The sequence below is a fragment of the Mustelus asterias genome, unplaced genomic scaffold (assembly GCF_964213995.1).
Source record: "Mustelus asterias unplaced genomic scaffold, sMusAst1.hap1.1 HAP1_SCAFFOLD_250, whole genome shotgun sequence".
In the NCBI taxonomy this organism is placed as follows: domain Eukaryota; kingdom Metazoa; phylum Chordata; class Chondrichthyes; order Carcharhiniformes; family Triakidae; genus Mustelus; species Mustelus asterias.
The window spans coordinates 421,790-443,757 of NW_027590219.1; the positions used below are offsets into that span (position 1 = coordinate 421,790).

General features: G+C 46.7%; 2 protein-coding genes across 2 annotated transcripts; both read left to right on the forward strand.

Annotated features, from left to right (window-relative positions):
• The first annotated feature begins 760 nt into the window (after window positions 1-760).
• Window positions 761-5,101, forward strand: LOC144485933 (uncharacterized). The gene is made up of 2 exons (XM_078204004.1): window positions 761-1,053; window positions 2,595-5,101. Exon 2 carries the CDS (start codon window positions 2,836-2,838, stop codon window positions 4,096-4,098), a length of 1,263 nt encoding a protein of 420 aa, XP_078060130.1. The 5' UTR covers window positions 761-1,053; window positions 2,595-2,835; the 3' UTR covers window positions 4,099-5,101.
• Window positions 5,102-9,956: 4,855 nt separating this feature from the next.
• On the forward strand, window positions 9,957-12,237 carry LOC144485948 (uncharacterized). The gene is made up of 2 exons (XM_078204021.1): window positions 9,957-10,081; window positions 11,730-12,237. Exons 1-2 carry the CDS (start codon window positions 9,957-9,959, stop codon window positions 12,235-12,237), a joined length of 633 nt encoding a protein of 210 aa, XP_078060147.1.
• Window positions 12,238-21,968: the final 9,731 nt, after the last annotated feature.

Genomic DNA, 21,968 nt, shown 5'->3' on the forward strand with positions numbered 1-21,968 from the left:
GGTGAAGTTTGAGTCTGTGTGTGAAGTTTGAGTGTGTGCGTGAAGTTTGAGTCTGTGGTGAAGTTTGAGTCTGTGGTGAAGTTTGAGTCTTTGTGTGAAGTTTGAGTCTGTGTGTGAAGTTTGAGTCTGTGGTGAAGTTTGAGTCTGTGTGTGAAGTTTGAGTCTGTGTGTGAAGTTTGAGTCTGTGGTGAAGTTTGAGTCTGTGGTGAAGTTTGAGTCTGTGTGTGAAGTTTGAGTCTGTGGTGAAGTTTGAGTCTGTGGTGAAGTTGGAGTCTGTGGTGAAGTTTGAGTCTTTGTGTGAAGTTTGAGTCTGTGTGTGAAGTTTGAGTCTGTGTGTGAAGTTGGAGTCTGTGTGTGAAGTTGGAGTCTGTGGTGAAGTTTGAGTCTGTGGTGAAGTTGGAGTCTGTGGTGAAGTTTGAGTCTTTGTGTGAAGTTTGAGTCTGTGTGTGAAGTTTGAGTCTGTGGTGAAGTTGGAGTCTGTGGTGAAGTTTGAGTCTGTGTGTGAAGTTTGAGTCTGTGGTGAAGCTACAAACAGAAGCTGTTCTGTTTCAAATCAAACTGCGGGACTTGGAAGAATTTGATGGGAAGAGATTTTGCAAAGTCCCCTCCCCCACTCCCTCAGCTGGCAGCCCAGCGCGCAGGCGCAGAGAGCGCTGCTGAGCCGAGCTGTCCGGAGCAGGCGCAGAGAGCGCTGCTGAGCCGAGCTGTCCGGAGCAGGCGCAGTGCGGCTGCCGCCAACGGTCGCTCTCGATCTCTTTTTGGAGCCGCCGGAGAGAGAGGGGGGAGGGGGAGATCACCGAGCGGCTTCTCGCTCTGGCCGGAGCCGCCAGCCGGTTGCCTGGAAACCTTGGCTCGAGGGGGTGCAGGAGGAGGGGAACAATGGGTGGGGGCGGGGCTCCCGGGTCCGCGCGCCCGGGCCTGCGCGCGCTTTGTCCCATTGTCTGAATGTAGAGTTCAGCTGCTCATTCCTGCCCAGCAAAGCTGCTGCTGCTCTCTCTCTGAATGAAGATTGAGCTTCAGACAGACTCAAACTTCCTCCTGTCGGCACCATCTGTGAGTAAAACACTTTCTTCTCTCCTCCTTTCCATTTCTTTTCTCATTCTGGGGGAAATTGGGGACTTGCAGCAACTGAAGGGAAAGGAAGTGAATCCAGGGAGGCTGTAGACTCTGGAAAGGTTGGCCCAGGTCTCTCTCTCTGAAAGACATTGACATCCTTTGCTCCCTCAACTTGACACATTGATTTGTCGGCTAAAAGGATGGTCTCTTTCCTAATGTTCACAATTAGAGGGCTGGTTTCCCCAGAAAATGGCTGACCTTTAAGGGGACAGTAAATAGGACAGAGATATACCTAGTGTTGTTGTGGTACATATTAGACATTATTTATGGTTCTGTAATAATTATTTACTATTAATTCTACATTTTAATATGTACTGTATATCTTTACAGTCCTCGCGATATAGAGGAGATCATTCAGCAACACGGCGGCACGGTAGCACAGTGGTTAGCACTGCTGCTTCACAGCTCCAGGGTCCCGGGTTCGATTCCCGGCTCGGGTCACTGTCTGTGTGGAGTTTGCACATTCTCCTCGTGTCTGCGTGGGTTTCCTCCGGGTGCTCCGGTTTCCTCCCACAGTCCAAAGATGTGCGGGTTAGGTTGATTGGCCAGGTTAAAAATTGCCCCTTAGAGTCCTGAGATGCGTAGGTTAGTGGGATTAGCGGGTAAATATGTGGGGGTAGGGCCTGGGTGGGATTGTGGTCGGTGCAGACTCGATGGGCCGAATGGCCTCCTTCTGCACTGTAGGGTTTCTATGATTTCTATGATTCTATGAACTCCATTCCTTACCAATGCTTTGTCGAGCAATCTCGTCAGCTCTATTCCTCCCCATATAACTGTACTTCTGTAAGTTCATTTACTTCAAGTACTCATCCAATTTCATTTTGAAATAATTTGTCACTGCTTCCACAATCCTCATAGGCAGAGATGCAGATTAAGATTACTCACTGTCTGGATAATTTTCTTCCTCACATCCCCTGCCACTGTGCTGCTAATTAAGAAATAGAGTATGACATATCACACATTTGTCATTCAGGTTTATACACGTGATATTAAATATATATTCCAGCAGACTGCATATTGAGGTTTTCAGGTTTCTTTGAAGCTGTTGAATTGCTCCTTCACTAAAATTGTTTGGCTGAATATTTAGTACAGCAGAGTGAGAATAGAGAGAATGTGTCATGCAGCATGGTGGCACAGTGGTTGGCACTGCTGCCTCACAGCTCCAGGGACTTGGATTCGATTCTCGGCTTGGGTCATTGTGCAGAGTTTGTCTATTCTCCCCGTGTCTGCCTGGATTAGAGGGATTAGCAGGGTAAATATGTGGGGTAATTGGGATAGGGCCTGGGTGGGATGGTTGTCAGTGCAGACTCGATGGGCCAAATGGCCTCCTGCACTGCAGCGATTCTGTGGTTTCTATGATCAGGGTCGATTTTTGTTTAGGAACGATAGAGGAAAGATGATTCCATTGACACTGGAAGTATTGCTTTTGAATTTCTATCCTGCCCGACAGTGATTACTTTCATGAACTCCTTTTACAGGGTATTAGAAGGGGAATATTTGCAGACAGAAATCCCAAACAGTGTAACTGGAAAAGCACCGAGACACACACACCCGAGTGAGAGTGTTCCCTTGAACTGACTATGGAAAGAGCTTCAACTAGTTACACAGCCTGAAAACACATCACACCATTCACAGGAAGGAGAAACTGTACATCGTTTTATGTCTGTATGAGGCTTCAAATGATCATCCAACCTGGAGAGACACAAGGACACCTGCGCCATGGAGAAACCATGGAAATGTGGGGACTGTGGGAAGAGATTCAGATCTCCATCAGAGCTGGAGATTCATCGACGCAGCCACACTGGAGAGAGGCCGTTCACCTGCTCAGAGTGTGGGAAGGGGTTCAGTAATTCATCCAACTTATTCAAACACAAACGAGTTCACACTGGGGAGAGACCATTCACTTGTTCTGACTGTAGGAAGGGATTCAGATCCCTATCAGAGCTCGAGATTCATCGACGCATTCACACTGGAGAGAGGCTGTTCACCTGCATCGAGTGTGGGAAGGGATTCACTCATTCATCCAACCTTCTGACACACAAGCGGGTTCACACCGGGGAGAGACCGTTCTCCTGCTCTGTGTGTGGGAAGGGATTCAGTGATTCATCCACCCTGCGGAAACACCAGAGAGTTCACACTGGAGAGAGGCCGTTCACCTGCTCTGACTGTGGGAAGGGATTCACTCAGTTATCCAACCTGCATACACACCAGCGAGTTCACACTGGGGAGAGTCTGTTCACCTGCTCAGAGTGTGGGAGGGGATTCAGCAATTCATTCAACTTGGTGATACACCAGCGAGTTCACACTGGGGAGAGGCCATTCACTTGCACCGTCTGTGGAAAGCGATTTACTCATCCATCCTCCCTGCGGACACATCAGCGAGTTCACACTGGGGAGAGGCCATTTACTTGCACAGTGTGTGGGAAGCGATTCACTCAGGCAGCCAGCCTGCGGGCACACCATGTCACTCACACCGAGGAGAGACCCTTCAAATGCTCAGCCTGTGAGAGCAGCTTCAAAATAGCTGCTGATCTGAGGGTCCATCAGCGAATTCACACCGGGGAGAGACCCTTCAGCTGCTCTCAGTGTGGAAAGAAATTTCGAACATCATCCAGCCTTCGGACACACCAAAGAATTCACACTGGGGAGAGGCCATTCACCTGCTCTCAGTGTGGGAAGAGATTTAATGATTCATCCACCTTGCTGACCCACCAGCGAGGTCACACTGGGGAGAGGCCATTCACCTGCTCCGAATGTGGGAAGGGTTTCACTCGGTCATCCCACCTGCTGACACACCAGCAGACTCACACTGGAGAGAGTCTGTTCACCTGCTCTCAGTGTGGGAAGGGATTCAGTAATTCATTCAACTTGCAAACACACCAGCGAGTTCATACGGGGGAGAGACCATTCACCTGCTCTGAGTGTGGGAAGAGATTCATTCAGTCTTCCCACCTGCAGACACACCAGCGAGTTCACAAGTGATTATGGGGGTTGGATTCTGCTGTTTCTGCTGTTGTCCATCACATCCAGGCCTGAACCATGTTCATTCTGACAGTTGGTAAAGTGGGAGGGTTTCTCCGGCCAGTCTCAGAACTTTGCTTCCAGGGGGCTGATGCTCTTTGAGCCTGGGAGTGAACATTTCCACTCAATTTATCCGCAATAGCTTATGAAGTACATTTATTTTATCCTGGATAATAAATACTGTTCTTCATACCACAACAGGTAGATCTGAAATAAATACATTTGTCTCTGTTTCATTGAGTCTACAACACAGGGCCAGGCCAGTCGGCTGAATTGGTCGATGTCAGTATTTATGCTCCACATGAGCCCCCACCCACCCTCTTCATCTCCCCCCCATCAGCATATCCTTCTATTCCTCTCTCCCTCATGTATGTATCTAGCTTCCCCTTCAATGTATTCATGCTGTTCACCTCAACCACTCGCTGTGGTGGTGAGTTCCACATTCTCACCACTCGCTGGTAAAGAGGTTTCTCATTAAATCTTATTTGGATTATTGAACTGCTTTGTTATCTTTAAGACCTTTCATCAGGTCACCCATCATTTTCTGTTGAATGAAAAGCAGCCCTGGCCTTTCCTGAAGGTTAAATGTTCTCAGTTCTTCAATATCACAGAACCATATTGACGGGCTGGTCAGATCTGTGGCAAATGTCCAAAGATGTGCGGGTTAGGTTGATGGGCTATGCTAAATTAACCCTAGTGTCAGGGGGATTAGCAGGGTAAATATGTTGAGTTATGGGAATAGGGCCTGGGTGGGATTGTGGTTGGTGTAGATTCGATGGGCCGAATGGCCTCCTGCGCTGTAGGGATTCTATGAAATGGAATTTAACCCTGAACACTGTGAGGTGATGCATCTATTCATTAAATGTTACTTTATTAACTACCTACTAGTCAGTAACAGATGATTGAATAAGTGGTGAGCCTTAATTGAACTGCAATTAATGAATCAATAAATCTGTTATATTACAGACTGAGTTTTATTTTCTGTAAAAATGTAATAGTTTAATGACTGTGGATGTAAATGTGCAATGAAGATAAAGATGGAGTTGTATCCAACACAAAGAAAGATAGTTGTTGTTGGACATCAGTCATCTCAGCTCTGGGATATCACTGCAGGAGATCCTCAGGTTACTATCCCAGGCCCAACCATCTTTAACTGCTTCATTAATGACCTTCCCTCCATCATAAGGTCAGAAGTGGGGATGTTCGCTGATGATTGCACAATGTTCAGCACCATTCGTAACTCCTCAGATACTGAGGCAGTGCATCCTCAAATGCAGCAAGATCTGGACAATATCCAGCCTTGGGCTGACAAATGCCAAATAACATTTGTGCCACACAAGTGCCAGACAATGACCATCTCCAACAAAAAAAGTTAAAGTAAAGTTTATTTAATAGTCACAAGTAGGCTTACATTAACACTGCAATGAAGTTACTTTGAAAATCCCCTTGTCGCCACACTCCACACCTGTTCAGTTACACTGAGGGAGAATTTAGCATGGCCATTGCACTTCACCAGCACGTCTTTCAGACTGTGGGAGGAAACCCAATGGGAAGAACGTGCAGACTCCACAGACAGTGACTCAAGCTGGGAATTGAACCCGGGTCCCTGGTACTGAGAGGCAGAACCACTGTGCTGCCCCAAGGGATTCTTTAGAATCCAATAAAGAGATGGTATGAAACAGTTCTATTGTATTCCAGTCTAAGACAAGAAGAAGTGGTTGTAGGTAATTGGGGATCAATTAAATTAATCATTTAACCAAACTGACCAATTGTCAATGGGCCGTACTCTGACATGTAGTCATGGTCACTTTGGTGTTGAAAGTGATTTCCAAAGGTCCAAGTACCGAGGCTGAATTCCACAAGAATTACTGTCAAAGAAGAAGCTCGAGAGGGTTCAGCTTCTGCAGACTGATCACCCACATGAAGTTGTAAAAGTCAATGTTTTAAAATTGTTTAGTTTTTCTTTCAATAAATTTCTTTTTAATTTTATTAATTTTATTAATCAGAGAATTCTGACTTTACTTTAATTAGTTAAAGTAGTCCAATCCAAAGTGAATTTATTAAATGACATTAGTGGGGTGGCTGAATCAATGAGTCAATTGAGTTACAGATAACAAGATCAGGTAGCATAAATGTTCAATTTAAAACCTGCATTTGTACAGCACCTTTCACAACCACAGGACACCTCAAAACGCTGTGCAGCCAATGAAGTACTTTTAGTTACCATCACATCACCATCGTGGCAACTTCCAAGTCCACCCAGAGGGAGCAGCACGCATTAGCAGTGAAGGAGCTGCTATTAGCACCAATAGTGAAGGAGAATTTAGCATAGCCAATGTACCTAACCAGCACGTCTTTAGAGTGTGGGAGGAAACCGGAGCACCCGGAGGAAGCCCACGCAGACAAGGGGAGAACATGCAGACTCCACACAGACAGTGACTCAAGCTAGGAATCAAACCCGGGTCCCTGGCGCTGTGAGGTAGCAGTGCTAACCACTGTGCCACCATGCTGCCTCATATCCTGAATCTTCATGATCATTACTTGGCTGGGACGCTTCAGCATGAAAGAATTCCAATTACTTGTCAGGCGAAAGGGGTCATGTCCAATAGACTTGTTAAAGACAAATCACTGTTAGATTGCATTGGGGTTTATGTGATCAGGTCTTGGTTTTATGAACCAGGTCTGTATCAGACTGGAGATGTGTCTTTGATTCTCCACAACAGTTGAAGTATCCTTACTAAATATCCACCACAACAGTTCACCCAGAAATCTGAGGTTATTGTGATCACAGCCCTTCAAACTGTTACTGATACAATCACCAAATATTCTGAAAGCTCCTTTGGTTGTAATTCCCTCACAGAAAACCTACCCCTCTGGGGGAGAAAACACAGCTTCTCCACAGCAGAAAGGAAACCACTCCTCACCACTCCGAACTCTGAATGATTGGGGATGTTGCTGGTAAGTGTCCAGGACAAATTGCTATTTGTGAGGTGAAGGTAGATCAGCAGCAGGAGTAGTGAAGGGAGTGATGGTAATAACCAGGCAAACTGAATCACCAGGAAAGCTGCTCCAGAGGAGATTCCATGGGATCCACCCAAAACACAACTGTTGGGACCGACAGACTCCAGGAAAATGTCATTTAAAAACTGGTCAGGACGCTGACCCAAATGTGACTGTGGGTAAAGAGAGTGGGCACGACTGAAAAAACTTCTCCTCGTCACTTACAGCAAGTAAGGACTCACTTATCTGACAGCTTTATTTTTAAATCACAAGCGTGGTTTGAATTTGACTTTAGTCACACCTTAGAAAGGAAGTAGTATAAGATCAAAGCAAGGCATATTGCTTGTTTTTTGACTCCTCAATATTATACAAGATGATCATACTATTAGCAGCTGAGGATGCATCAGAATGTCCATCGGCACCTGAAGCTGTGCCTCATCTGTGTCCAAACTAATCAGATCCTGCAAAATGCATTGTCCCAATTAACACATCCCATCTTATTGATCTTCCTTGGGAAACACTGCAGCTTGATTATACAGGCCCACTCTCCACACTAAAAGGAGGAGACTGGTATATCCTGCTAATTGCAGCTATGTTTACCTGGTGGATTGAAGCTTTCCCTGTTTGTAAAAATGATGCAGATACGACAGCTAAAATCTTGTGCGAACAGATCTTTACCAGATGAGACATCCTGAAATGGATGGAGAGTGATAATGGTTCTCATTCCTCAGCAGAAATAATGTAACAGCTCTGCAGGCTTTGGAAAAGAAAAAAATCCAGAAAAATAATTTTGAAAAAAAAAGATTAATTTCATATTTATCCAGAAATAAAGCCCAGTTGAGTTAGGATGGTTATTCCTGTCAGAAACAAAACCTGACTCAGAATGAACATTGTTCAGTCAAACTGGGTGGCATGGTGGCACAGTGGTGAGCACTGCAGCCTCACAGCACCAAGGACCCAGGTTTGATTCCCTTGGGTCACTGTCTTTGTGGAGTCTGCATGTTCTCCTCATGTCTGTGTGGGTTTCCTCTGGGTGCTCTGCTTTCTTCCCACAAAGATGTGCTGGTTAGGTGCATTGGCCATGCTAAATTCTCCCAAATTCAGTGTACCCAAACAGGCGCCAGAGTGTGGCAACCAGGGGATTTTCACAGTAACTTCATTGCAGTGTTAATGTAAACCTACTTGTGACACTGATAAATAAACTTTAAAAAAAACAGCAGTACTGACAGGAGAAGCCTGTGGGTGACCAGTTGTATAGTTGGAGGATACTGTGTACAGTTCTGGTCACCTTTTTATAACTGTGTACAGTTCTGGTCACCCTATTATACTGTGTACAGTTCTGGTCACCGTATTATACCGTGTACAGTTCTGGTCACCCTATTATAACTGTGTAATACACAGTTATAATAGGGTCACCCTAATATGGAAAGGATATTATTAAACTAGAAAGGGTGCAGAAAAGATTTACTAGGATGCTACCGGGATTTGATGGTTTGAGTTATAAGGAGAGGCTGGATAGATTAGAACTTTTTTCTCTGGAGCGTAAAATGCTGAGGGGTGATCTTATAGAGGTCTATAAAATAATGATGGGCAAGGTCAGCTAAATAGTCAATATCTTTTTCCAAAGGTAGGGGAGTTTAAAACTAGAGGGCATAGACTTAAGGTGAGAGGGGAGAGATACAAAAGGGCCCAGAGGGGCAATTTTTTCACACAGAGGGTGGCGAGTGTCTGGAACAAGCTGCCAGAGGTAGTAGTAGAGGCGGGTACAATTTTGTCTTTTAAAAAGTGTTTAGATAGTTACATGGGTAAGATGGGTATAGAGGGATATGGGCCAATGCGGGCAATTGGGACTAGCTTAGGGGTTTTTAAAAAAAGGGCAGCATGGGCACGTTGGGCCGAGGGCCTGTTTCCATGCTGTAAACCTCTATGACTCTCTGACTCTCAGCCAATCTCCAGAGTCACTTGTGAACTCGCTGGTGTCTAACCAGGTTGAATAACTGAAGGAAGCTCTTCCCACACTCAAAACGTGATGTGGAGACTCACCTGATGAAGGAGCAGTGTTCCCGAAAGCTCGTGCTACCAAATAAACCTGTTGGACTTTAACCTGGTGTTGTGAGACTACTTACTGTGTCCACACTCAAAACAACTATTCCCCTGTGTGGACTCACTGGTGTCTCAACAGGTTGGAAGGGCAAATCCTTTCCCACAAATGGAGCAGGTGAATGACATCACCCTTGTGTGAATGAGTCGGTGATTCAGCATTTCAGGTCGGCTTTTAAAATTTTTACACGTTTAGAACATTTAGAAGGACTATTTTCAGTGTGAAGAAATTAAATTTCAGTGAGGCAGGATGACAGAGCGAATCCCTTCGCACACACAGGTTAGGGTCTGGAATTCACTGCCTGAACGTGCGGTGCAGGCAGATTCAATTCAAGCACTCAAAGGGGAGTTACCTGAACAGGAAGAATGTGCAGGGATACAGGGAGAAGGTGGCAGAATGGAACTAGTTGAGTTATGCATTCGGAGAGCTGGTGCAGACATGATGGGCCAAAACTTCTGCACCAAAACTCTTCAGTGACTCTGAAATCTTTAAAAGCCTAAAATGCTGGAATAAAACTCAGCAGGTTCAGCAGCATCTGTGCAGAGAGAGAAACAGAGTTAACATTTCAGGTCTGTGACCTTTCCTGTGAACTGGGGAAAGTTAGAAATGTAACAGGTTTGGAGAAAGGGGCGGGTGGGACAGGGACTAAAGGAAGGTCTGTGAGAGGGTGGAAGACAGGAGAGATTGAATGAGAGAAATGTGAATCATCCCAGAGCCAATGGAGATGGAGCGAGAGAAACAGGAGCTGTGTCTGGAGCAGGGGGGCTGCCGACTGAAAGAAGGAAAAATGAAACAATCAAAGAGAAAGAAACAGAACGGGCTGAGAGTTCACTCTCTGAAACTGTTGGACTGAATGGTGAGTCCAGGAGGCTGTAAAGTGTGGAGGGGGTGGGTGAGTGGGAGGATCTTCTCCTGGACCTGCTCTAGACCGTGGTTAAAACAGTAACCAGTAGATCCAGGATGGGAATGGCACTGTGAGGCAGCAGTGCTAACCACTGTGCTGCCCTGCACATTTGTCAACATTATACTACATTTGCCAGTTCTTTGCCCACTTGCTTAACCTGTCTATGTCTCTTTGTGGCCCCCTTGCATCCTCTTCACAACTTATTTCTCTACCTATCTTTGTGTCATCAACAAATTTAACAACCATGCCTTCAGTTCCTTCTAAATCATTGATATAAATGGTCAAAAGATTGAGGTGCCAGCTGCTCACCATAACCCTTAATTCCTTTACTGTTCAAAAAACTATTCATCCTTGCCTTAAAAACATTCAATGAGGTAGCCTCAACTGCTCCACTGGGCAGGGAATTCCACACCTTTGGGTGAAGAAGTTCCTCTTCAACTCAGTCCTAAATCTGCTCCCCTTTATTTTGCCATGCCCCCTAGTTCTAGTTTCACCTGCCAGTGGAAACAACTTCCTGCTTCTATCTTATCTATTCCCTTCAGAATCTTGTATGTTTCTGTAAGATCTCCCCTCATTCAAAGTTAAAGTTCATTGATTAGTCACAAGTCAGGCTTAATTAACATCAATGACATTACTGTGAAATTCCCCTAGTCGCCACACTCTCGCGCCCGTTCGGTCAATGCACCTAACCAGCACATCTTTCAGACTGTGGGAAGAAACCGGAGCATCCAGAGGAAACAGACACAGGGAGAATGTGCAAACTCCACACAGACAGTGGCCCAAGCCTGGAATCAACCCCAGGTCCCTGGCGCTATGAGGCAGCAGTGCTAACCACTCTGGAATCATGCCACCCACGAATTGGAATTCTTCTGAATTCCAATGAGTATAGTCCCAGTCTACTCAGGCTCTCCTCATAAACCAACCTAGTGAATCTTCTCTGCATCCCTTCCAATGCCAGTATATCCTTTCTCAAGTAAGGAGACCAAAACTGTACACAGTACTCCAGGTGTGGCCTGACCAGCACCTTGCACAGCTGCAACATAATCTCGCTGTTCATAGAATCATAGAACCCCTATCATGCAGAAGGAGGCCATTTGGCCTATCGAGTCTGCACCGACAACAATACCACCCAGGCCCTATCCCCGCAACCCTACATATTCTCCCCACTAATCCCTCTAACCTACGTATCCCAGAACACTAGGGACAATTTAGCATGGCCAATCAACCTAGCCCGCGGATCTTTGGATGGTGGGAGGAAACCCACGCAGACACGAGGAGAATGTGCAAACTCCACACAGACAGTGACCCAAGCTGGGAATCAAACCCAGGTCCCTGGAGCTGTGAGGCAGCAGTGTTAAGCACTGTGCTACCATGCTGCCCATGTTAATGCATTGCCCGTAACACCATGCACCTGTTGAATTCATCTGCCATCTCCTTACTTTCCATTATTAATGGCTAAAACTCACTTTCTATAGGACAAACATTCACTTTGTCAACACTTTTCCTATTTAAATATCCAGAACCACTGACTATCCATCTTTATATATCTAGCTGCCTTTCTCTCGTACTCTAATTCTTCCCTCACAGTGAAAAGAGACCGGTTAAATGTCCAGACTGCGGGAAGGGCTATAAAAGTTCTGAGGAACTGCATCACCATCAACATGTTCACTCTGATGAGAGACCATTCACATGTTCTCACTGCGGGATTGGCTTCCTGCGATCAGGCGACCTCTCTGTACACCAGCGAATTCACACTGGGGAGAGGCCGGTCACCTGCCCTGTGTGTGGGAAGAGATTCACTTGTTTATCCTCTCTCACTTCACACCAAGTTGTTCACACAAATGAGAGACCGTTCAGATGTTCTGACTGTGAGAAGAGCTTTAAAAGCAGAAAACTTCTGCTCGCACACCAGCGAAATCACTCTGAGGAGAGATCGTTCACCTGCACTGAGTGTGGGAAAGGATTCACCCGGTCATCCATTCTGCTGAGACACCAACAAGTTCACAGTGAGGAGAAGCCGTTCACTTGTTCAATGTGTGGAAAGGGATTCACCCAGTCATACAACCTGGTGAGACACCAGCGAGTTCACCAGTGATCACAGGGGTGTGATTCTGCTATTATTGCTGCTGTTAATCACATCCCAGACTGAATTATGTTTCTGATAGAGTTTATTTTTGATGTAAATTGGCCCTGTTGGACTTGGGGTGAGCCCCACAGCATCTCACATTCATGTGTCAATAAATCATCACACCTGCATACTTTGTTTTAAATTTAAATCACTCAAACTGTATTGAACTAAAGATGACCAATAAACAGATCACAGTTCAATCCTGCAGTTCTAAAATCTGTTTTCTCATTTGAATTTTGGTCATCTCATCTTTATCATAGAAGAGTCAGAGAATCCCTACAGCATAGAAGAGGTCAATAGGCCCATCAAGTCTGCAACAACTCTCTGATCGAGTATCTTACTGAGCCCCTCTCCCCCGCCCTATCTCCATAAACCCACACATTTCCCATGGCTAATCCATCCAGGCTGGAGCTATTTGATAGGCGAGCTGTTCAGTCACTGTGCGGTGTCTACATGTTCTCCCCGTGTCTGCGTGGGTTTTCTCTGGGTGCTCCAGTTTCCTCCCACAGCCCAAGAGATGTGCTGATTGGGTACATTGGCCATGCTAAATTCTCCCTCAGTGTACCCGAACAGGCGCTGGAGTGTGGTGACTTGGGGATTTTCACAGAACTTCAATGCAGTGTTAATATAAGCCTACTTGTGATGATAATAAATAAACTCAAACTTGTCAGATTTTGAAGGAATTAGTCTGAAAGCAAACTCAGCGGTTTATGTCCTCAGACTCTGGTCCCTGCTGTAATGAATACTCTAAGAAGTTTAACAACACCAGGTTAAAGTCCAACAGGTCTATTTGGTAGCAAACGCCGCAAGCTTTCGGAGCGCTGCTCCTTCGTCAGGTGAGTGGGAATTCTGTTCACAAACAGGGCACAGAGACACAAACTCAATTTACAGAATAATGGTTGGAATGCGAATACTTACAGCTAATCAAGTCTTAAAGGTACAAACAATGTGAGTGGAGAGAGCACCAAGACAGGCTAAAAAGATGTGTATTGTTTCCAGACAGGACAGCCAGTGAAACTCTGCAGGTCCAGGCAGGCTGTGGGGGTTACAAATAGTGTGACATGAACCCAATATCCCGGTTGAGGCCGTCCTCATGTGTGCGGAACTTGGCCATCAGTTTCTGCTCAGCGACTCTGCGCCGTCGTGTGTCGTGAAGGCAGCCTTGGAGAACGCTTACCCAAATATCAGAGGCTGAATGCCTGTGACCGCTGAAGTGTTCCCCAACAGGAAGAGAACAGTCTTACCTGGTGATTGTCGAGTGGTGTTCATTCATCCGTTGTTGTAGTGTCTGCATGGTCTCCCCAATGTATCATGCCTTGGGACATCCTTTCCTGCAGCGTATCAGGTAGACAACGTTGGTCGAGTTGCAAGAGTACGTACCATGTACCCAGTGGATGGTGTTCTCAGGTGAGATGATGGCATCTGTGTCGATGAACCGGCACGTCTTGCAGAGGTTGCTGTGGCAGGGTTGTGTGGTGTCGTGGTCACTGTTTTCCTGAAGCCTGGGTAGTTTGCTGCGGACAATGGACTGTTTGAGGTTGTGCGGTTGTTTGAAGGCAAGAAATGGGGGTGTGGAGATGGCCTTGGCGAGATGTTCGTCTTCATCAATGACATGTTGAAGGCTCCGGAGGAGATGCCGTAGCTTCTCCCACAGTCTGTAAGATGTGATGGTTAGGTGCATTGGCTGTGCTAAATTCTCCCTCAGTGTACCCGAACAGGCACCGGAGTGTGGCGACTAGGGGATTTTCACAGTAACTGCATTGCAGTGTTAATGTAAGCCTACTTGTGACACTAATAAATAAACTTTAAACTATAAAAAAAACTTTAAAAAGTCACACACCATCCTGACACTGTCTGACACCCAGTACTGGATAAACAGAAATGTCATCCAATTAAATATTGGGAAGATGAGTCGGAAAAAAACTCCACTCTCCAGCCACTGACTACATTCCTCTTCTGAGAAACACTAAAGCAGAACCAGACTGTTCACAACCTGTGTGGTTTTACTCCAACCACATCATCACCCAGACCAACTATTTCCACTTCAGGAACATTGGCCGATTCCACCCCAGCCCGAGCTCATCTGCTCCTGAAACTCTCACCCATTCCATTCTTACCTCCAGACTTTATTATCCAAATGCACCCCACTCCAATCCTCCACATCCATGCTCCTCATATTCTCCAGATGATCGTACACCCTGCTGCCCATGTTCTGACTCACATCACATCACCTGTTACACTCCTGTGCTCACTTACTGACAAAGGTTTCTGTTTAAGAAACACCAATATTTTCATTATATTTTTGAAATCTATTCACAGTTGCAATTACTGCTATCTCTGTGATCTCCTTCACCACAGAACCCTCCAAACCTCCGTGTTCATCGAATTGCAGCATCTTCAGCATTCCTGATTTTAATCACTCCACCAAAGCTGACCATTCTTTCTTGCCTCCACTCCAAGCTCTGGAATTTCCTTTTAAGCTCTCCATCTCTCGACCCCACTTTCCTCCTTTGAGATACTCCTTAAAACCTCCCTCTTTGATCAAGCTTCAGGTCACCTTCCCAAATATCTCCTTTGGTCGCTTGATATTTCTGAAACACTTCTATGAAATGCTTTGAAATGTTCTATCACATTAAAGGCACTAAGTAAATACATCACTGTTCCTTCAGAATCACAGATGAAAACCATGTTACCTTTTCCCTGACAGCATTGTGGGAGCAGCTTCACCACACTGACTGCGGCGGTTCAAGAAAGTCAAGCATCATCTTCTCCACAGGTAACTGGGGATGGAGAATATTTGCTGTTGGTCTTGTTAGTGACCCACAAATCCCAACAATAAATGCGACAAAAATCGGCAGCACGGTAGCACAGTGGTTAGCACTGCTGCTTCACAGCTCCAGGATCCCAGGTTCGATTCCCGGCTCGGGTCACTGTCTGTGTGGAGTTTGCACATTCTCCTCGTGTCTGCGTGGGTTTCCTCCGGGTGCTCTGGTTTCCTCCCACAGTCCAAAGATGTGCGGGTTAGGTTGATTGGCCAGGTTATAAATTGCCCATTAGAGTCCTGGGATGTGTAGGTTAGAGAGATTAGCGGGTAAATATGTGGGGGTAGGGCCTGGGTGGGATTGTGGTCGGTGCAGACTCGATGGGCCGAATGGCCTCCTTCTGCACTGTAGGGTTTCTCTATGTAAAATAGATTTAAAACAGCGACAGAAAAACTTGTTCTGAAACAGTAATCTTTGACGTTGTACTCACATTGTCCATTTAACAAGCTAATCTCCCTGGAATCTACCTCCCGAGGCAATTTCACATTGGAAACTTCTGGGCCCAACTGAGTTCCAAAAGTCCTTGGGGTTAAACCCAGCAGCTTCCCCTTCATCTCAACTCCAGTTCATACTGATGCAAAAATCAAATTGAATTTAACAAGTTGCTGAAGAGAAAAAAGAAATTCTGAGGTGTGAGGAAAGAGTGAGGGTGTAGGACTCACTGACTGTCCCTGCAGAGAGCCAGGATGGGATGATGGCTTAAATGGTCTCCTTATGTCCTTTAATCATTCCATGATTGCATGGAAAAGGACATGCTGGATATAAAGATTTTCTCTCCTGGTCACCGGGACCATGAAGCCCCGGCCACACTGTTGCGTCACAGAGATAACCGCACATGCCTTTCAATCCAAGTCCCTGGCACTGCTGCCTCACAGCGCCAGGGACCCGGGTTCGATTCCTGGCTTGGGTCATTGTCTGTGTGGAGTTTGCACATTCTCCCTGTGTCTGTGTGGGTTTCCTCTGGGTGCTCCGGTTTCCTCCAAAGATGTACGGGTTAGGTGGATTGGCTATGCCAAATTGCCCCTTCGTGTCAGGGGTAAATGCATGGGGTTATGAGGATAGGGCCAGGGTGGGATTGTGGTCGGTGTAGACTTGATGGGCTGAATGGCCTCTTTCTGCACTTGTAGGGATTCTCTGTGCGGATTGGCTATGCTAGATTGCCCCTCAGTGTCAGGGGGGCTAGCTAGGGTAAATGCATGTGGTTATGGGGATAGGCCCTGGGTGGGATTGTGGTCGGTGCAGACTCGATGGGCTGAATGGCCTCTTTCTGCTCTGCAGGATTCTATGATTCTAATCCCTGCTGGAACAAGATGGCGGCTGATATTCTGGCGGGTTCCTGGGTAAAAGCCACAGCACGGAAGTCACGGGCCCACGGGGTCATTATGGTGCCTTGCGGCCTCCAGCGGGTGTTTGTGAAGCTTCTGCTCTCTCCCCACCCCGACTCCCGGCTCCATTCCCCCCTCCCCACCCCGACTCCCGGCTCCATTCCTCCCCCCACCCCGACTCCATTCCTCCCTCCCCACCCCGACTCCCGGCTCCATTCCCCCCTCCCCACCCCGACTCTCGGCTCCATTCCCCCCTCCCCACCCCGACTCCCGGCTCCATTCCTCCCTCCCCACCCCGACTCCCGGCTCCATTCCTCCCTCCCCATTCCGACTCCCGGCTCCATTCCCCCCTCCCCACCCCGACTCTCGGCTCCCGACTCCATTCCTCCCTCCCCACCCCGACTCCCGGCTCCATTCCTCCCCCCCACCCCGACTCCATTCCTCCCTCCCCACCCCGACTCCCGACTCCATTCCTCCCCCCCCCACCCCGACTCCCGGCTCCATTCCTCCCTCCCCATTCCGACTCCCGGCTCCATTCCCCCCTCCCCACCCCGACTCTCGGCTCCCGACTCCATTCCTCCCTCCCCACCCCGACTCCCGACTCCATTCCTCCCCCCCCCCCCACCCCGACTCCCGGCTCCATTCCCCACTCCCCACCCCGACTCCCGGTTCCATTCCCCCCTCCCCACCCCGACTCCCGGCTCCATTCCCCCCTCCCCACCCCGACTCCCGGTTCCATTCCCCCCTCCCCACCCCGACCCCCGGCTCCATTCCTCCCTCCGCCCCACTGACTCTCACCCGCTGAAAGAAGCGTCTCCCGCACTCGCAATGCTCCGAGCAAAGTGACAGTGCGCATGCTCCAGATACAGCACCACGACTGCGCACTGGCCTCCTGTGGACTGAATTGGGCACTTTCACACCCGCAGCGAATGCTGGGTACCTACAGCGCCATTGCACAGTGAAACAGGGAATATGAAATAATTTTGCTCCCCAATTGAGATACATTAATTCTTTTGAATAGATGCTCTATGTTTCATTTCTCAAAGGGATTTAAACCCCTACTCTCCTCTGCAACTAAGTAGAGGTTTCTAAACTTTTCCAACTGCACATTAACGTCCCTCCACTCACCACTCCGCCCCTGACCATACCCTGACTGGCTTCGATTCCAGAATCAACAGTTTCTTTCTCGTGCCAGAGTACATGAGTTTTCCAGTTGATAGTTCTCAAACACACTTGCTCCTATAGTTAAGAAAGCCGATCAACGCCTCTACTTTCTCAGAAGACTAAGGGAATTTGGCATGTCAGCTATGACTCTTACCAACTTTTACAGATGCACCATAGAAAGCATTCTTCCCGGTTGTATCACAGCTTGGTATGGCTCCTGCTCTGCCCAAGACTGCACGGAACAACAAAAGGTCGTGACTGTAGCCCAATACATCACGCAAACCAGCTTCCCATCCATTGACTCCATCTATATACTTCCCGCTGCCTCGGCAAAGCAGCCAGCATAATTAAGGACCCCATGCACCCTGGACATTCTCTCTTCCACCTTCTTCCATCAGGAAAAAGATACAAAAGTCTGAGGTCACGTACCAACCGACTCAAGAACAGCTTCTTCCCTGCTGCTGTCAGACTTTTGAATGGACTTACTTGCATTCAGTTGATCTTTCTCCACACCCTAGCTATGACTGTAACACTACGTTTTGCACTCTCTAATTTCCTTCTCTATGAACGGTATGGTTTGTCTGTACAGTGCGCAAGAAACAATACTTTTCACTGTATGTTGATACATGTGACAATAATAAATCAAATCAAAATCAATTGTCCAAATATTAAGGGTTCATTTGGTTACTTAAGCACACAGAGTATCATTTAGTGCTTAATGCAATAATTCTGCACATCCTAGATGACTCTGGAGAAACAACACTGAAAAAAGCTGTCATGAAGGGAGCTGATGGTCTGTTCAGGGTCAATGACTGGATCACTGCCTCGCCTGGTGTCGAAATGACCATTCATATCCCTCCTTTTCAAAACCCTGTTCACAGCCCATTTCAGTTCATGATTGGTCGGCCAATCCAGATTGTGCTTTCCACCAGGGTCCCACTCCCCATTGCTACACAATAGACTCATGACCAGTTTCTACAAAAACTCCAACAAACCATAGCACCCTCCCTGCTACAGGCAGTAGAGAAGATCGGTACTGCCCCTGAACCACCAAGAACATTACATTACTTCATCACCTATTGAACATTTAAAGTTGAAAGCATTGATGAAAGAAGTGGGACTGAGAAGTTAATTGTAAAGGTCCATATGATGTTCTGGGTTGAAATGAAGGAGGAACATAATATCTATGTTACCACGGGGATCAGTGTGAAATGTACAAAATGAAAAGGTCAGATAACTCGATGGAAGATAAACGCTATGTTTGATTTTATTCAACAGGGACAAGATGTTGATGGTCATTATACTCCTGGACTGTGTCCAGGCTGAAGTTCTGTTCCTGCTGTATGATCTTCCCCTGGATTGTCCTTGAGGTCCAGACAGGTGATGTTAAACACTTAGGTGGGAAAAACAAAATCTACAACAATGTGTTTAAACCAAAGTTAATTAATGTGAGATATATCCAGAATATTAAACTTCAGTTCAATTATTATCAGCAGAAAAAACACAACAGTCAGAATGGACATGGTTCAGTCCCGAATGTGGTTAACAGCAGCAATAACGACAGAATCCAACTCCTTGAGTCACTTGTGAACACGCTGGTGTCTAACCAGGTTGTTTGACTGAGCAAATCCCTTCCCACAGACACAGCAGGTAAACACCCTCTCCCCAGTGTGAACTCGCTGGTGTCTCAGAAAGTTGGATGAATTGGTGAATCTCTTCCCACATTCGGAGCAGGTGAATGGCCTCTCCCCAGTGTGTGTACGTTGGTGTGACAGCACTTCACGCCTGCTTTTAAAGCTCTTCTCATAGTCAGAACATTTAAAAGGTCTATTGTTAGTGTGAACAAGTTGGTGTGCAGTGAGGAGCGTTGACCGAGTGAATCTCTTACGACAGATGGAGCAGGTGAATGGTCTCGCCCCAGTGTGAGCTTGCTGGTGTGTCAGAAGATCAGATGAATTTGTAAAACATTTCCCACAAACAGAGCAGGTGAACGGTCTCTCCCGTGTGAACTCGCTTGTGTATCAGCAGGTGGGATGACCGAGTGTATCCCTTTCCACACTCAGAGCAGATAAATGGTCTCTCCCCTGTGTGAATTCGCTGGTGTGCCAGAAAGTCAGATGAATTTGTGAATCCCTTCCCACACCAAGAACAAGTGAATGGTCTCTCCCCAGTGTGACTGCGTTGATGAATTTGCAGTGTGGATGGGTAACAGAATCCCTCCCCACAGTCCCTACATTCCCACGGTTTATCCATGGTTAAGATGTCTTTGTTTCTCTCCAAGATGGATGATCACTTTGATTCTTGTTTACCTACAGAACACGTGTACAATCTCTCCCCACTGTGAATGGTGCGATGGTTTTTCAGGCTGTGTAACTGGTTAAAACTCTTTCCACAGTCAGTTCACTGGAACACTCTCACTCGGGTGTGTGTATTTTTCCAGTCACACTGATGTTTGAAATCTTTTCCCACAGACAGAACAAACGTTTCTCCTTCCACATTCAAAGGTCAAAGATATTCAGATCCTGATGAATCGAGTGAATTTGTCAGATATTGACGTGTTTTCCGACTGCAACTTCCTGTCGAAAAAGGTGTGTAAAAAAGCTGTCAATGTAAGGACAGGAGAACATTCCGAACAAATATTTCTCTTGCTTTGCGTTTGCTATATGTAAATCCTCCCCTTCTCGCCCTCTGTAAAAGGAGTTTCCAAAATCCATCACTGTCAGTCCAGAATACAAACTCTGAATTTGGTTATCTGAAGGGGACAAATGAACTGAGTTGCAGGGAGGAGACAGGGGAATAGCTCTCCATGAATTGCTCATTCCAAGAGTCAGCACAGACACATGGGCCAAATGGCCTCTTTCTGTGCTGTAACAATTCTGGGAAATTCACAACATTCCCTCCTCCCGGTTCCTAGCCCAGGATGATGACACATTGATTTGATTTTTTGTCACATGTGAAAAGTATTGTTTCTTGCGCGCTGTGCAGACAAAACATACCGTTCATAGAGTACATAAGGGAGAAGGAAAGGAAAGGGTGCAGATTATAGTGTTTCAGTCAGAGCGAAGGTGCAGTGAAAAGTCAGATTAATATGTGTACATGTGACCAGCTGCTCATGGCCCCCTATGAGGATGGCAGCTGTTAACCTGGGCCCATCACCTGGGCAATGCCCAGAGCTGCCAACCCAAATGGGGAAAATGTGGATTTGGGATTTGCAGCCTGAGGGGAGTGTTTGTGAATCTTCCTCATCCACACACTGACTCTCCTCCATCCCACAACTGATTGTGCAAGAAATCATTTGGTTTTTAAACTGGGATGTTAACAGGCGGGAAAGCTGAGGAAGTCCCTTCAGAGACAGGAAGTGTCTGAACCCTTTCTCAGTGTGACTGTCCGACTGTGTCACTGAATGGGACGAGCCAGTTCATCCTTTTCCTCATGCAGCTGGTGAACTCTCCGAGTCGCTGAGCAGAAACTGATAGCCAAGTTCCATACACACGAGGACGGCCTAAACCAGGATGTTGGATTTATGTCACATTATCAGTAACCCCCACAGTTTGCCTCCTGGACTTGCGGGCAGTCCTGTCTGGAGACAATGCACATCTCTTTAACCTGTGCTTAATGCTCCCTCCACCCACATTGTCTGTATCTTTAAGATCTGGTTGGCTGTAGGGATTCGCATTCTAATCAGTATTCTGTAACTTGATTTTGTGTCTCTGTGCCCTGTTTGAGAGCACATTTCCACTCCATCTGACGAAGGAGCAGCGCTCCGAAAGCTGTGGTGTTTGCTACCAAATAAACCTGTTGGACTTTAACCTGGTGTTGTTAAAACTCTTACTGTGTTCACCCCAGTCCAACGCCGGCATCTCCACATCATGATATAAACCCCCACAGTGACTGACACCAATCTCCTCCTGTCTGATATAAACCCCACAGTCAGTGCCACCAATGTCCTGCTGACTGATGTAAACTCCACAGTGACTGACACCAATCCCCTCCCCTCAGTTAATTTGATTTAGTTTACTTGTTAACTCAATAAGATTGACAGCAATCTCTCCTATTTGATGATTTTGTAGCCCCTTTTTCATAAAAGATATACACAAGTTTGTTATTTCAATTAGACCTGTCTTCATTCCCGAGCCGAGGGGATTTCTGTACCAGACGGGAGGGGTAACATTTTGGAACGCTTGATTCTCCACCAATTCCCATTCCCCTTCTTTCTGGGGGATAATGGAGGTGTCACTGTGTGTAATGTGCAGGTCAGCAAGAATTGTCAGAAGGATTAATCAGCACTTTCTAATTGGAGATGTTCATCAGTGGAACCTCTCAGACACTGAATTGTCGAGTTTGAACCAAAGATCAATTTAGGATTGAAGTAAAAGTTCAATATTTG